The 17,715-nt window shown below is 37.7% G+C and overlaps 1 protein-coding gene across 3 annotated transcripts; it reads left to right on the forward strand.

The window, feature by feature from the left end:
• The first annotated feature begins 671 nt into the window (after nucleotides 1-671).
• On the forward strand, nucleotides 672-15,214 carry LOC113681533 (regulator of G protein signaling 19). 3 transcript variants are annotated; one of them, XM_089188731.1, is made up of 9 exons: nucleotides 672-806; nucleotides 915-993; nucleotides 1,433-1,539; nucleotides 7,071-7,151; nucleotides 7,639-7,793; nucleotides 10,274-10,336; nucleotides 12,383-12,444; nucleotides 13,093-13,259; nucleotides 14,430-15,214. In XM_089188731.1, exons 3-9 carry the CDS (start codon nucleotides 1,519-1,521, stop codon nucleotides 14,598-14,600), a joined length of 720 nt encoding a protein of 239 aa, XP_089044857.1. In that variant the 5' UTR covers nucleotides 672-806; nucleotides 915-993; nucleotides 1,433-1,518; the 3' UTR covers nucleotides 14,601-15,214. The 3 variants fall into 3 exon arrangements, with proteins under 3 accessions (XP_089044857.1, XP_027054431.2, XP_089044858.1); XM_027198630.2 differs by lacking the exons at nucleotides 672-806; nucleotides 915-993 and adding an exon at nucleotides 1,104-1,327; XM_089188732.1 differs by lacking the exons at nucleotides 672-806; nucleotides 915-993 and adding an exon at nucleotides 1,159-1,327 and having other exon boundaries at nucleotides 13,165-13,259.
• The last annotated feature ends 2,501 nt before the right edge of the window (nucleotides 15,215-17,715 follow it).

Raw genomic sequence — 17,715 nt, forward strand, 5'->3', positions numbered from 1 at the left:
TGAGGCTGAACAATTAAACGAAATAAAACTCGTTTGGAGAAGGTAGCAGTCTTTAGATGTATTCCCTGGAGGAAAAGGCAATGGCGGAAGGCGTCTTGGCACATACTACCTTTTATTTTATTGCCGTTTCTTTGATCGGTTACCAGGCAACAAAACTGACAGTTCTGAGGTTATTAAAACAGGAATAAGTAAATTCCACCTAACGCTGGGCTAAGTTTTCCATCCTCAAGTAAAATGTATCTATACACTGTTAAAAAGCCAATGAACGCTTCTCGCGATTGAAATGGGAACTCAAAATCTGCCAACCATAATCTGTAGTATTTACCTCGTATCACTAATATTTGGTTTAGTTACGGCTTACAAGGAATCTTCGACTTCATCTCCAGCGCAGCTGTTATCTTGTTTTCGTGTTTGTTGACACTGCTTTGTCGTGGAGTATGAACATTTTTCTGCGCCTTCCATCAAAAGCTGCATGCCGATGTCTCGTGCATTTCTTTCCTTTTCTCTGTAGGGGGTCACTGCCTAAGTCGCTTTTCTGTAATGCTGCGTGTTTTCGCGCTAGTGGACTAGATTTTAGTGTGAAGTTTTTGCAAAGAAAAGTGGACCACTATAACAATAAATAATCATTTGTTACCAAACCATTATTTCACTACTACCAGGTGTCGTCGAATCTCAAACTTGTACGCGCAGTACAAGAGTTTTCGGAAAAGAGGAGAAATTAAAAACTCGAGAGGATAAAATATATACGCCAAGAGCTTTGTTTCTTCGAAGTTTAACGGACAAATGGATTAGGCTTTACAGATTTGGTGAACAAACTTCAGTGGTGTTTCGATCGTTAAAATAATTGCTATTTTGCTTTTTAAGCTGTATAAACAAACATAGCCTTAATCCTTTCACTCTCTTTAATTTGAAAGGTGAATATTACGAAACTAAAGCACATTTTCGATTCAATTTGCTCTCTTTTGGGGCCGGCTGTGAACGCTTGTTATCAAGGTAGGTTGTACTTGTTAAAAGCGTTTATCAAAGTTTCCACACTGAATGATTATATTTTGCTTGTCATGCATTCGCGACCCAACCAAGAGCGTGAGTTTGTTATGCAAATTAAGCTGAAGTTCTCATATCCCTTTCGGAAAATGTCACTCTCCAGCCTCGATTAATGGAAATACATTCACTTCGAACCGGATATTAGTTTGTTCCCATGCACAGCAAATCGCTCAGGCGCCGTACAACCAAAATGCTGGGAGTTTTGTGTCGGTCTTCTTGAAAACTAAATCACAAAACAGCTACAACTTTCAAGAAAGACTGATTTCAGCTCTGATACCACGAGGTAATCTCTATTAATACGAGCTAAAAATATCTTAAGTTATTTACGTTATCAACGATAAATGGCGAGCAACTTTCTTTCTCATACATGTGTTCTCGTTTTCAACAGATTTTCGTCTTTCCTCATTTCTTTTTCTTGTCGTGGAAAATCGAACAAACACAAGCTAGAAAACCGCTGTGTTTTTACGCTGGGTAATGAGTTCAAGGAATTGGAAGGTGAGCGGGAATATAAGCAATAGACCGAGTTGTTTCCCAGTTCGGCTCCTAGCAACCCAAAATTAAAGTATACTTGACGTGTTGCTTTATGGTACTTAGCTGTTCATTTTCGCTTCGTTTTTGTGCTAGCAATTTTGTGATATGAAGTGTAACACCTTTTTAATCAAGAATGCAAGGCTGAGTAAATACTCCGGCTTTTCATGTATCAGTCCAGTGCGTTGCTCAATAGGATAAGTAGTCAAAATAGTTACATTTATTCTGAAAGACGTCCATATAGAAAATTCCAAGTGAAAGCGTCTTAACGTCTTTTTGTACTGTTAGTGCTTAAGCATCCTATTTCCATGGCTTTAAAGGAAGCATTAGAGACAAGAAACAAATTTCTGGAAGAAAGTGAGAATGTAATTTGAATTGCGAGTTTTCGGACCTACCAAAATGTCCTCAGGCTGTTTATACTACGTCAGGATTTCGCGCAGCAAAAAATTTCAAATAATAGAGAAAATAAACGAAAAAAGTAACTGCGCTTTTAAACGACTGGAAAACAACTCATATGGCGATCGGCGTGCTGCGTTGAAGACATTTACAGAACGCAAATTAAATATTCTTTCCGGAAAAAAAAACAGCTGCCGTAGTTTTCACATTCAAATTAATACGAGTCGAGTTTCGAGTTTCTTCAAGGGAAGTGTTTTCTGCATCTTATCAAAAGAATAGATTTCACTTCCTAGGTGAAGGAACTTTGACTCTGAAACACAGTGGTGCGTTCATTTGTTTGTTTCTTGGTTTCAATGACGATAATACCCCCTAAAAAAATACACGAATTGTAAGTATTATGTTCATTTACGCTATTAATTCACGATTCTTCCGCTCAGCATCAATTTCGCCGAGAATATGCAAAGATTTGAAGGTGTAAGAGGCCGAGCTCTCTTCTGGTTGCGTAAGAAATAGTATGCTAATCGAAAATGTACCTTTTAGGGCTTAAACTAAATTTTTTTTTTCATATTCTATCTTTTGGATCGAAATTGTCTTACAAGACAAGAGTATCAAGTGACGGCATCTAGGCCATAGTCACGTTTTTCACTCGATTTATCCAAGTGATTCGTTTTCTAACAATTAGATTAAATTTAACCAAAGTTGAGCTTCAGTTTTTTTTATAAAAAAAAAACGCAAATTAGATATATCACAAATTCACAGCTCGGGCAAATATTTCTTAATTTACGCATTAAAGAGAAAACTGACCGAACCAGACTCTGGCAGGTTGCAATGAAACACGTGGGCCCTCATTCATTATTAAGTGGTTTGTTTTTTTCGGTCTCCTACCAAAGCGCTTTTCAGGGCTGACTTTTCATTGGGTTTTACGGTAAGGCAAAACTGCTTTACTCGTTTACAACAACACGGGCCACACTCTTAAAATGAGAAATGAGCTGCTCAGCGAGGTTTTCACACTGATCCATCAGATGTTTGTCAGTATGTTTTAGAGGAAAGTAATTATTTTGGTCAGCTCGTACAGCTCTTAACGACTTGCGTAATCAACAACTATTGGCCGAGAAGTAATTTCAGACCAAGAAGCAGTAACTCGAAAAGTTGAGTTCGCGTTCTTGCTACAAAAATGCTTTATCCCTTAGTCTCAGGTCGGGTATAATCGTATTATTTTCTGAACAACTGGATCAATTTTAGCCCCTTTGTTTTCAACTAATAAGGTTTTTATAATAAGAAACAATAATGTATTTATGTCTCAAAAATGCTCAGAGCATCACATGGTATTTATCAAGGTATCAAAAAATTGACTGGCTTCCTTATATTCTTCGGTTGGACAGACCCCTTAAAGTGTAAGGGGTCATAGGCTTTTGGAATTGGTCTGAATAAACCCTATAATTTACAGAAAATATTCCTTGCTAGTCAGAAGTAGCCTAAAAATTCTTATAAATTTGGAAAATTTAGAACATTGGACTGCAATTTTAGCGTTCTGATTGGTCCGCTGAATGTCGGTTATTAACTCAGACAATCTTGACTAATTAAGGAAAATGAATAAACTTGGTGTCGCTTGACTGTATTTCTTTTCGATGGCAACCATGTTCTGCGGAAAAATGGACACAAATAAACGGAGCCAACAACTCGCTTCCGCAAAATTCCATGTACCTCTGACAAAGCTGTCCTTGAAAACTGTTTGTTTCATTCGCCTGCAATCAGGGAGCCAAACGTTTGCCCAAATATAAACTTTTAGGACTTGAATGCATGTCTCTGGGAAAGGTTGTGACTTGTACACATGAAATTTTCTCGAATTTCAAGGCTTGTTTCACAATGTTGTTTGCTGCGCATTGAGTTCTCATTTATCCCCATTCGTAAAGCGTTGCGCATGTCATGTGATCATTTTATGAAGGTCGGAAGTCTCTGATGTAACAAAGGCAGAGACTTTACATTGCAAGAAAACGTTAAATACTTTATTTCAAGTGTATTCAGCTCGACAAATAACCCCAAAACCTATTTGCGACTTAACAATAATAGCAAAATTTGTATAACTCAGCTGGATTTTCCTTTATGTGAAAATGCGCAGTAACGAAAAACCTTTTTAATTCAACATACTAGTAGTTAGTTTGAAATGGTTTTGGTGCCGTCAGTCGCACACCTTGTAGTGGCGACGTTCATATGGTCACTAAACACGCTGAAAATCTCCAAGGATTTCACGTGGTTCATTCAAAATATTAGTTCATAATAGACCCGCCAGATTTCATTTGCACGGGGACAAAAAATACTTCTAAGTTGCCTTGTATCTACCTTTTAATCATCATTATTTATGCTTATTTACAGTGGACTAAAAGGGAGTTTTAAACAACCAATGAGAAAGCACCCAGCAATGAAAGCGGGAATGTAATCGAAACAAAATCATGTTAATGACAGCTGCAACAATGCATTACTACCCATTTTCCTCCGATTACTTCATGATAACGTCAAGTTGTCATTGATTGGGACAAGAGGCTGTCCATCTTAATACTGTACACAAATCGTAAAACTTTTCCTGTTGAACATTTGTTGCGAAATCTCCCGTGACAAACGTCTTACACCTCTGTAGACCAGAAAATTTTTGAAGAAAAAGTTTGAAGTGTTTGTTTGAGCCACTAATCAAATCGGCTTTTGTTTAAAAGAAAACAACTAAGGAAATTTGTCGAGCGCGTGATTGGTTCACGAGTTGATTGTACCGGGCCCGATATGACAATTGCTGTTCGCACTTTAGATCTTTGTCTATCAAGAGATAGGATCATCGCATTGCTTTCGAACTAAAAAATTGTTGCCATATCGACCTAAACCAGATTTCACGGCAGTAAACGAAGACGGAGAGTAAAATAATTGTTACCTAAGGTAAGGGACAATGATTTTCGTTTCTTTCGTGTTCATTTAGAAATGTTTATATAGATTACTAATAATTGTATTTGCATCCAAAACCGACGTAGAAATCAACCACTGCTATGAAGCATAAAGCGAGCTGATTTTCCACTTTTTTCGAGCGGTTCATTCCTGCATTGGGAGATAAAACGAAAACTTGGCATATCGTTATTTAAACGGAGAAGTATACCTCGAATGACCGCCGCGCTGCCAAAATAAGCCTAATTTTTTTTTAAAAAAAGGAAAAAGCACTATTGTATCAGAAAAAGGCGTAAAAGAGGGTTTTAAAAAAGATATATTCAACAAGAACATAAATAACTGGAAAACCGACACAGTTCTCTAAATCTGAGAATTACGATTTTAGGACTCAGTTGTTAATTTGCTCCAGAAATTGCATTTTGTCGAATGCGCTGAAGGACGCTTGTTACTCTTCCTACTGAAAGATAATATTTAATTCGCTACATGAGTTTCCGTCCTTTTATTTAAGAATTACGAGTGAAAAATCAAGATTAGAGAGTAATCTTCGCAAATATCGTGCCGATCTTAAAATTTATGATGGTTTCCTTTTGTTTCTGTGGTAAGAAAGATAGATTTTACTTTCTGTTCGCTTCGTAATTGTTATCTTTGAATAAATACGATGGAAAATGATTCCCATTTTGTGTCTGTTGAGGATTGTTTGTGGCTTAAGATTCGTTCGAGATAAGTTGCTCGGTATTAGGGCGTCTTTGTGGTAGCATATGGCTTGAAGCAGATGTTTCGAATTTAAAGCAACTTTTGACTAACGCAACGTAATTATCTTTGATTAAAACCAATCGGCTAAACATGGATGATAAATAGAAATTAGTTAGCGCTGATGACTCTACTCGGTTCATTTGTTTTGGTTTTCATTGTTGCGCAAGCCTGGTCTTGGAAATGTACCATTTGCCGATAATGCATTCGCAGAAAAAGGATGGGAATCTTCTTAATTAAATATTAATTCCCCTTTCTTTAGGCAAAAGAATAAGTGATTCCTTTCACTCGGCGAGCAATCTGTGGTGTTGAGAATTTATAAGAATAAAGTCTACGGCTAAGACAAATTTTAAATTGAATTTCAATTCTTAAATTCTCCAATTTGTTATTATTCCGTTTGTCTCTTTATCGGCCGGACTATAAGGTTAGTTCTGATCATGATTTCTATTGTTACGCTTTTTTTTTATTGTGTTGCTTTGTACTTCTTATGGTCAATGAATCAATTTGCAAGGACGTGTTTTTGACACTTTTCGACTTTTCAAGAAAAACATATCTGCAAATTATGTTCCCAGGAATAAAACATGGTAAAATCTTTTTGATGATAATTTTTTTGCCTGCCTTTTGATGAGCGCTACGAAACTTTATGTTTTATTTAAGACAAATAATTGATCTGAAGGCAATCGACTTTTAGGTAAACAGAAAAGAACAAAAATTAACTGTCATCAAAACTTTGTTTTGCTTCATGTGACACACATAATTCTGATTAAGTTGATTACATTAAAATTGGTCAGGAAAACAATGGTCTCCCGGTTGGATTCAAGTTTTCCTACATGCAGTTTTGTAAGCGAAGTAAAGGACATCTTTCGATCTTTTTTTTTCAGCTTAGAATTTTTTCTGCATAAATTGTCGTGCTCTATTTTTTTTGACAACAGCGTACTGTTGAATACGTTTGGGATTTTCTTATCATTATTTTCCTGTTTGCCATCAAGAAGTTTTTCCTCTGTAAAATTAAAAACATTTCCATTTAGGCTGTGGTCTACCAAACGTGCTGAGCTTACGCTCCTACTGTGTTCAGCACTATACACATATGGAGCATTCCAATTCTCCTGACAACGTTTAAATGCACCTTTAAATGACAGTGCTTCCTCAGTGACTGGTGTTCTTTGTAAACCTTGACTGACTCTTCGAACACGCGGTGTATGATCAATCAATCAAAACCCAAGGTGACGAGGGACGTAACAGCGCGGGAAAACAAAACGCGTGCGGCAAGCGCGGCAAAATAAATAATATGCAATAAGCACAGGACGAAATTTGTACTGTGTTAGCTGTCTTCAACGTACACAATAATGGTGAAAATAATGGGATTTCTCTTGGCTTAAATCAAGGTTTACTCGTAGAACTGACTAATTGAATATCTTGCTTTTCAGAGTGAATCAGTGCAGAGTAGAAAGGCGGATGCATCATGGTATTACGACTTCAGCGAACCGACTGAAAAAGACCGCACAAGGGTATGTCTTATGAAGATACTCGTCAAAGCAACATCCATCGTTTTTGTAGCATGATAATCATGCACGATTTTATCTATAACAGGGGCGAAGTTTGCACAACCCTTTCACTCCCAGGAGAGACCAAGAAGTTATTTCCTCGTACAATATCAATACCCTACCGAGCAGACATGTGATTCAGTAGAAAAAAAAACAGCATCATCTGCGGAATATCATCTAATTAAACACCATGTTCTCAGAACCAACATTATAAGAAACTTATGACTTAGGAAATAAATTATTATTGGCTTGTTTTGCTCCCTGATACTACCCAGCTCTGGAACATAACTAAATGGTTTTAGGTTATATGCTCCTGATTAGGAAAAGAAAAAAGATTGGGTTTCCTGGAATTCACAGTTATTTGCCCCTTTGGGAGCGGGAAATTTGTTTGTTTTGTTAGCTTATGAGAATTTTGAAAGTGAACCGATTCAAATTTATTCTTTTCATTCAGAGCACCAATACACAGCTTGAAATTTATCTTACTGAGACGAACATTAAAAAAGCCACTCTTGAATTCGAAGAGGTGACGCGTGAGCCAATATTGTCGAGACGGAAAGATTACTGTTGTCTCTGCTGGTGTTTCTGTTGCTCGTGCGATTGGTACTGGTAAGTGGCATTCACTGTTTTCGGATATCTGTAACATGTCTAAATTTTCCACGAGCTGATTGGTTAAGATCTTGTTACAGTCAAGTGTGCCTTCTTTGTTTGCTGGTCAGCGTCGTTTAAAGGCTGACCAGCGGTAAATTTATGAAGTGATTTAGAACAAACAAACCAAATCCTGTTTCCATTGAACTCATTGTCTCGTTCCCGGGAATTCTCTCCTCCTGCCTATCTTTAGCTCTAGCTAGCGGAAATACGAGAGACCTTTGTATCGAAGTTTGGTGATCGGGTCATCGGAATCGTCTCTGAGTTAATCTTAGTAACCAAGGTGCCTACCAATCTTGCACCCGGAGTCATGTCGGTTTCTTGTCATCCGGTATGATTGCCAGAATGACCCTGAGCTCGTGATCAGTTGGGTGCCTTTGGGACCCGTTATTGAGCAGATGCTAAGGAAACATGCCTAGTCTACGGGACTTTTAATTAGTTTATCAACTGAACTTTTTTTCTTATAACAGATTAGTGGACAAATTAGAGTTAAGGTTTGGATTGGTGCAAATACATGGTCTAACTCGATCCAAATACCTTGCGCGTAGTTGAGAAATCCTTTACAGTACATAAATGAGCCAGTTTTTTGCAACCCTCAACGATATTGCGCACAACTAAAATCTAATTGTAGAGTAGATAACATATTTCAGATCCATTTATACAGGATTCGGGATTATACTGTTTGATTTGTACTGGTGTATATCTCAGCTGTCAAGGCTCAGCTAGCTATAAGTTATCAGCCAAAGAATAGGCAGAACACATGAGTCAGGAATCTAAATCAAAGAAAGATCCACTCCTATCATTATTATTGTTATTATCATTACTAATATTATTATTAATAGTCTTAACCTATTATTATCATAATTATTATCATCTTTATCGCAACTGATATGAGAAATGTGCAATGCAATAGAAGTAGTAGATTCGACTTTCAACGCCAGCCAAATAGTCAAAATCGCATAGTTAGATTTTGTTGTTATGGCCTTCTGCTGGTGTTCGGTTATGACAGGGGATAACTTATCTACATAAGTCAAATCACGGTAAGGTAATAAATTTTGCACATTGATTACACTGTCGAATTGAGAGGCTTAGATGGAGCATACTTGTATTTTAATTTTAACTTTTCTAATAAAAAGTACTAGTTTAGACACCAGACACCGTCTGTAATAATAACCAGTACAAAGCAACATATTTCATTTTTCTTTTTAAGATGCAAGAGCACGAGTTTCCTGGCGCTGGAGTACTTTCCTCTATTCTTTTAACGACTCACTTTTCCGATAATTAAAAGCAAATGGTCTGACAGACTTATCTTATTGAACGTTTCTTTCAGACATTACTCTGACTAATTTCAAAGACTTGAAAGCATTGTTAATTCAGAGTTGATAATTACTGATGTCATATTTGAACTTTGCCAATTTGAAGGTGTTCAATACACGCAGTATTAATATCATGAATTTAAATCTCTAATTTTCGTTTACCTTTTCCAGTTAACCGATAATGTCATCTTACAAATATGGGAGCTTAAACCTCTATGAATAGTTACAATCAATAATGAAAAAGTTATTTACTCAATCTGTCGGTGGAGGACGGCTTTATTTCATATTAAGCGCGGATTTTCAGTGAAAAGAATTATTGTTTATCTAATCGCTAATTCTAACAGTTCAAAATTCTCGGCTCGATAAATAAGATACAAAAACTCTCGATTATATTCAGTTGCTGAAACTTATCTGTAAGCTAGAACTAAAGATTTTCAAAAATATCAACCAGCTTAACCTGTAATGAATATTGCGGATTGAGTCTCGTTGCAGATGACAGATTACCCACTTCCAGTGATAAATGTAATTTATGTATTAGTCTTTTTTGTGGCCTTTTTCCATTAATAGACCAAATACTTTGAGCGCTCTGCTGGCAGTCCAGATATTATTACCTCTAAAAGAGGCATGAAATCTGCTCTTAAAATCGTTTTATTTTCTAAGTGGATTTCGAAGGACTATGAAATTAAATAGAAATTTAAGAGACCTTGAACGATGCATGCTAATCAGAGATTTAATTTAAATTCCTCATGGATATAGATTTCATGGCAAATATTGGGCTCCTTAAACGTTGCGTGTGGAAAAGAATATAATCAGTCCACGGATTTACACGAAATCACCGCTGGATGCTTTTAGAATCGTAATTTTTTTTACAAGTGTAGCATTCATTATAATTGCGGTCAAGGTTTCGTGCGTGGTCACTGTTGTAGAAAATATAACAAGTCGAGAGTATTTTGCTCTGAAATGTAAATCTCTCAACCGCAAAGGCGACACTTTTAGATTTGCCGATCGCCGAGATAGAGGTTTGTTTGGTGTTAGTCGCTGTTTTTTTTTTATTTTCCTGTTGGGAGATTGTGGTATCTAACTCAACCAATACGTGCTTTTTCTTTATCTCTTCTATCTCACCAGCCCCGCTCGCCGTTTCAGAGTTGGAAGCATGGAGACAGCGAAGGACAACAAATACAATCCCAAGTAAGACAAAAAAATGAATCGCCGTTCTTCTTGTTGCTGTGTAAAACTAACAGTTTTCCGGATGTCGTCAGTGAAACGTGGCCTATTTCAATATGAACGGTGTCGCGTTATTTCAATTGTATTAAACCGAAAACTTACAAATATATTTCGATATGCTCGATATCCTTGCTCTTAAATTTTAAACTGGATCAGTAGCCGTAACATTTTCCGGATTACTGAAGCTGTGACAAGCACATGACATCGCTTTGATTTTGTATTGAAACCCGTTTAGAGCCGAAACCGCTCTAAACATTTGAATTCTCTGCCTTTAGATGCTACCACAAAAGAAGGACCTTACAGTAATACTGAACAGCGAAAAACCTGTTTTCTGGCACCGAAATTACTCGCAGTTCCTTTTGATTTGGTGTTAAGTTTCGTTCACGAGTTATTGATCAGAGTACATTATTCGTCCTACACGTATCAGCTATCTGTAGTTGCAAAAATGTAACTCAATTTTCGCTTACGGGAAATTTTCATCTCTCTTCTATTGCGGAATGTAGCTGTAATTCTGACAAAAAACCCAAATATTTATTCTGATTCAAACAGGAAATATTCAAAAGGGGTTGCACAATTTCACTTCCGAGAATGCCACAATGCCAGTCAGGTGAACGAAATTCGAGTCGAACCGGCGCTCGGGTCATTTTACGTCAGACATCCATCGAGTGAATTACTTCGTCAGATAGTTCGACACGTTCGCGCAGTGTTCTCGTTAGCTTTATTGGTTCGGAATTTTTCTTGAAATCCATATTGCTAGCATCCAATATAGTCAATACTTTGGAGTTCTTAAAAGGTTTCTGAGCGTAATCCAGGCCGTTTCCTCTGCGGTTTTCGTCACTGTCGCTTCGATGCAGTTGGGTTGTATTTGTCTGAATGGAAATGGAAGGTTTGGTGATGCCAGTGGGTACGTTGATCAACTTTCGCCTTCTCTTACCTTGTTCATTATCCATTGTGGTGGAAAGGCTACGACTTAGAGAAATAATGTCAACAACTAGAGTATGTGTATCATGGTGTACATAAAAACAAATGGCTCGGAGACATTTTAAGGAGGACGACTAGAAACTGAAAGGAATTAGACTGAAATGCGAGTGGATTATCGTCGTCACTGTTGTGTTCCTAAATCTGCTGCAATAACGTGATGCTCAAACATTGAGTTGGGACAAATGCTCGGTGGACCATTAAATAGAGTAGAAATTACCAATTCTCTAATGTGCAAATTTGAAACGTAACGAGTACATCTTTTATGTTCTCGGCGAAAATTTTGTTCGTAGTTTAATCACGCACTGAGGAAGTGATACGCCCAAGGACCTCTACGTCTCGTTCGTGCACACTAGTATTTTATTACCAAATCCTCCTGTTTACCGGAGGAGTATCATTTTTCAAAAGGTATCCATGACAGCTCAAAATTCTCACTCAACAGCGGAGGGCTATTTTTTTCAAAAGCGGGAATCTTAGACTGTTTTTACCGCCGAATCCACCGTAATTAATTTAACCTTCCGTCAATGGTGTCTGTCTGGAATACATGTCTCACTTGGTTCATTATTTTGACTAGCAACGACACATCAAGTGGTTAATATAAATTTCCTTTGGTCGCTCTGACTTAGGCAGTATGTTCGTCTTCGTGTAGTTGCGTTATATTGTTCACACAATTATGAACACGAGGTCTTTTCTCACTATCACCGTCTTAGATATACATGTCCAAAGTGACAATGAGCTTCCACACAATGGGTTTAGTGCACTACTGCGGTCTCATTATTGTAAAGTTTATTAAACTTGTTTTTCTTTTAGACTTTGCCTCGATTTCGAAAGAGTTCCTCCCTTCTTTGCAATATTTATCATCTTTATATTACTTACAATACACCACTGACTGATGACTGTAGAGTAAGGTACAGTGTAATACCGTTTCAACCAAACTGCTGCCTCACTTGAACGATACATTTAAAAAGAAAAGTTGTATACTTGTTGATATAACCGTTGTTTGATTATTTCATATCAATTTTCTGTTCCTAGACCTTCCAGAGAAGAAGTTCAAGAATGGGGAATAAGCTTTGAAAAATTACTCACAAGCAAAAGTAAGTTGCATACAATAAAAACAATATTATAACAATTTTAAAAGTGTTTACGGAAACCATTCAATTCGCCCCGTTTTCGCGGTAAAACAAAACCAAAACAACAAGTGAGACAAAAACAATGTCTTTCTCTCATATTCATCGAAGGCTTCTATGTAGCGTATACTCAAAATTTTCCTTGTTCTCTATATTTGGACATTTACCTGAAGACTCTTCAGCAACCGTGCTTGTCACACAACCCCCCCCCACCCTTTCCCTGTTCTACGTGTTGAGCCCAAGTATAACCGTTATTCAGGATACTGCCATCCATACTGCTGAAGTGGGAGCTTGTTTACCCTGTAACATTTTTGAAATAGGTTATGTGATATTGGAAGTGTTTTTCTCAATCTCCTTCTCCTTGTTGGCTGTGCGGCAGATGAAAGCGTACACTCTTTGTGTATGCTCGTTGTCGAGTGCATTGTGCAAATAGCTTTAAAAGTGTCGGTGATCGCGTGACTCGGGTAACCATCCGGGTTTTGTCGTATTCGATTAGTGTCAGCTGTCACGTTAAGAAATCGCGTAAATTGAGTGCTTGGTACCAAGGGATTTCTCACTCGTCAAGTGCATAATGTGGTAACTTGAGCCAAACTGACAGCCAATTTTCCTTTTAAGCTGGGGTAAAAATTTTCCACGACTTTCTCAAGTCCCAGTACTCAGAGGAGAACTTATTGTTTTGGCTCGCAGTGGAGAAACTTAAAAAGGAAACAGATCAGGCGACCTTTAAAGAACTTGCGCAGTCGATTTACCGGGATTACCTTTCAGCGGAGTCTCCAAAAGAGGTGGGCAAAATAAAATGTGTTTTATGTACATTTAATTCCAAATTCCCTGAAGTCCGTGAAAAGTTTTATGTCGGATTTTGTGTAAGTGATCTTTTCAAAAGATGAGAAGTTCGCGGATTTGAGGCTGCTAAAAACAATGAATTTTTTGCTGGATTTAGGTACGTTTTTAATTGGCTTAATTGGGCACTCAAGCAGCTTAGTAGTAAGGGGCACTAAAAATGTCGAAGAAGATGTGGATTTTACCGTTAGATGATGATTTTAAAGGAATGCCTGTAGAACTTCAATACGTAGCAGTCATTTTGAGTCCCTTGAAGAAAAGCTTTGTCTAAACTCGTTTTTGCTGCAGGGCTAGACATGTGGGGAAAGCGTAAGCTTCATTTTTCATGTAAACTCAACATTAATGCCGAGTGATAAAGGTCTATTTTATGTGTTACAGTTTGTCAGTGTTTGAAAAAAATAATCTGAAACCCATAAAAGGAATGGCAAAAAATTGATGGTTTTTTCAATCCGTCCTTCGTTTTAAAGGAAAACTCTAGTAGTAAGACATTGTTTCGGGGTTGGTCATTTGTCACATGATCACGTATCACAGACAAACACACCATGTGATAGCGGCAGCAGCGTCGTAGTGCCGCCAAATTGACAAATAGCAAATACTGATAGCTGATCAGTCCAAGGCACCTCTTCCAAAGCACATTCTTGTATCGGTGAGATGGTAGGGCAAACATAGTCGTATGACTCGTTGCATCTTAATAAACAGAAAGTATCGAGTTTAATTATTAAATACCTGGCCTGCGATTGGGCAAGGTGAAGCAAATCCTTTATTCTGATTAATTACCTGAGCGGATAACATGAGCCTACCCTAACACAGCGGCCAAACGTCAGGCATGCGCAAGGTGGTCAATGTTGGCTGGCCGCGCGCCGATTTCCCGCGCAAAATAATAGAGAAAAAACATGAGAGACAACCACTGTCACGCATGTGGGCAAGGTTTTTCGTCACTCCTATTACACATTTAAGAAAACTTGGTTCTGAAAGCATGCCATTTGCCACCTGCGTTTTCTTTCCTAGACAAAGCTGATGTCTAGTGACGAAGATGTAGGTCATGTTATGCTCTCATTTGCCATAATTTTACCCACCCCACCCGTTAATTTTTTTTATTTCACCTCCTATAGGTCAGTATCGACCACAAGACTCGCCAGCATATCGAAGAAGTCTTGGAGGAACCTGACCAAACGGTGTATGACAATGCGCAACGTCACGTCTATTACGTCATGTATCAGGACTGTTACCCAAGATTCATTGTGTCCAACGTGTTTAAAGCGCTTCTCATAAGTAATGACTGATCACTTGATCTAAGACATTAAGTTACTTTCTAGACTAGATTCGACACAAAATGACATGGAGTTAGATTAATATAAAGCTAGAGATACTTTCTTCACCGTTTTCTCAGTGGTTATGTCTGCAAAATTCCATGAAAATGAAGTAAAATTTTTTATGCAACTTTACAATCGACGAGACCATGGCCTTGTCGATCATGTACATAGAAGAATAAACAATAGCTTCGCAAGAATTGCTAAATAAGTAAATTGAAAGATGCTTCTGTTGAGAGCAAGATCCAATGATTTTTAAGGGAGTTAAACATTTATCGTGCTTGCACACCATATAGATATAGATTTAAATATGCGTTTTAAGGGGAGCGTTTGAGAGGCGCAAACCCAGAACCGATCGCACTACTATCCTCTGCTTCTCACATTCCCTACGTGTTTCTCATGTCTATTTGCGTTAATTGGCATGTTTATCTTCGATTCCCGTAACTTTCTATCGGTTTTTCTGTTTTATTAAATCTCACCTTTAAAGTGTGTTCCCTAATTTAATGATATTTTCAGGAGAGCTCCGATTAAAGTACACGGAAAAAATGTAATTAAAATTAAAAAATAACAATGTTTCTTATTCTGAATGTTTTTGTTGTTATTTTTTTTCATTCAGTTTGGTTCTCAGCTTTTTTCTTTCTATAGGAATGAAAAGCCTGAGGTATTCTTTCCTTCCACCGTCTAGTCTTGTCTCGAAATTTTTTCTCGTTTTGACAACTGGAGCAAGCCTGATCTGGGAAAAAAGATTTCCAGATATTTGCTTTTTTCAGTAGATACTGCGGCCACAAGTGCGTCAAAAGAAGTGCGCGTCTGGCTATGGCAGTAATTGAAACAAAGGTATTATTGAAGTCAGCTTCATGTTCAAGTTATCGATAGTGGCAGATGAGAGTATGGCTGCCACATACTTTTAAATTATTATAACTGCGCTATCATATGCGTTGCAATAGAGCACATTTAAATTGAGAATCATAGGACCAAAACCAAAGGAATCACAATCAGAAGAAAGGAGAATATCACAAGAAGCTACCGAAAACTCACCGTAACAACAAACAAGCTGTCTGAAGCGCGGAAAATCGCGGGTGACCAAGTCGTCGTTTCGTCTTTGTTATTATTGGTTGAGGAAGTCGCACGAGTTTTCTAAACCAATCACAGTGAAGGAATGCATAGAGACGAAAGGATATTGAAAGAAAATGCGAACATTCAAAGTAGTTTAGAATGCTAAATTAACGTGCGTAAGTACTGTCATGCAATAAAAAATGTGCCATCCATCTATCCTTCATGGAAGACATTGATAAGAAAGCAGCCTTTCACCAGCTGCGTCTCTCGCCCGTGGGGCACCAGGTCGACAGAGAGATATAACCGGCGTAATTAATTTGCTGACTTCAAGACGAAGTTGTGACGTGCGTGGGGAATAACCATCCTGACAGGCATCTGGTGCCTATGATGATGTTTGATTCTTTCCAGATCTTTACTATTCCACGGCTTCATTTCAGTATTTGTTTGTTGAGGATGTGCTCTAGTTCGCGTTCAGTATTTCGGCTTTTTCATGTATTCTGTTATTCTTTGTTCTCGATGTTTCACGCCCGATCTGTAGTAAGAGGTTGTAATAACTTTAAGTGTCAGCATGTTATTTATATCCGCACTTCGTGATCACAAGGCATACGCGTGACGCGTGCGCTTAGAGATTTGGGCGCACACCCGTGGGTTGACCAATATGTTCACAAGAAAAATCTAATTTCAGTTTACATGATCTCCATATGCATCAATAGTGAGGGTAGTTAGTTCAACAGCTAATGGTTAGTGACAATACTAAGCAAAAACTTTGAAACATATTAACCACCAGGCAGGCAAATTCCATTTGGTCCAATTACATAGAAGATATTTTCAACCTTGCCAAGGTCCACAAAATTGGGTCTTGTTGGAAGTTTATACGACCCCCCCCCCCCCCCCTCAATCCCTCTCAAGGCACATGTACATAGGACTGGCAACATAAAGAATAATCATTGTATCACTCATTCATGTAAACGGTTTGGTTCCATGTTTCCGTCATTATTTGTTATTATTGTGTTTTAATATTTAATTTCTGTTACCGATTTGAAGAAGATCTCATATATATATATATATATATTATATGTATATTTTAAAAAAAGCGACAAAACTTTTGAGTCTGTAAAACATGTTTCGACAGAAACTTCTGTCATCTTCAGTTAATTACCGTACAAAGCGTTGAAAGTTGAACTATATAGTAAGTAGAACAATGCTAATTAGGATGAATAGGGACAACAAGAAAAAAGGTAAAGCATGAAAGTGTGAGAGTTAAAAAGATAGTTTTAGATTTACATGGTGTAATTGCTGATTCAAAGATGGTTGCTCTCTTTGAATATGAATAGCCTCTTTTATCTTAAGCTGAAAGCTGGTGGAGGTGTGATCTAAAACATGGAAGTTATCTGTAGAACACAAAGCACGACAATGTGGAGAATCTTTCAGATGCCTGAAAATGTGAGAGGCCCTGTCACTGACTAAGTGCTCTCTAACACCTGTGGAAAAACGCCGGCAGGTTTCACCGACGTAACAGGCATTACAGCCAGCGCATACAAACTTATAAACCACACGTGAACGGAGCCCGTCAGGGACAGGGTCTTTCACACCAAACAAGTTACCGATTTTGAAGGAAGAGAAAACCAGTTTGATATCCAGGTCATTAATTGAAGAAAAATGCTCATCTCGACAACCGGGTGTATGAAAACATCTACCCCAAAGGCTCCCAACCAGCAAGAATTTACGGCCTTCCTAAAATGCATAAGGATAGTGAAGCTAACTCTACACCGCCATTTCGCCCCATCGTATCTTCTATAGGAACACACAATTACAACCTGGCCAAGTACCTATGTCGTCTTTTAACACCTCACATTCCAACTGATTACTGTGCCACTGACACTTTTACTTTAACATACATACATATATAGTATGATTGTATCAAGAAACACCATTCAGAAAGAAACAAGTGTTTCATACAAGAGAGCCCTAGAATTTCAGTTAATGGATCAAAAAAAATAAAATTAACAAAAAAAGTATTGCATTTAAAAAT

The sequence above is a fragment of the Pocillopora damicornis genome, chromosome 12, assembly GCF_964200805.1.
Source record: "Pocillopora damicornis chromosome 12, jaPocDami1.2, whole genome shotgun sequence".
NCBI lineage: Eukaryota > Metazoa > Cnidaria > Anthozoa > Scleractinia > Pocilloporidae > Pocillopora > Pocillopora damicornis.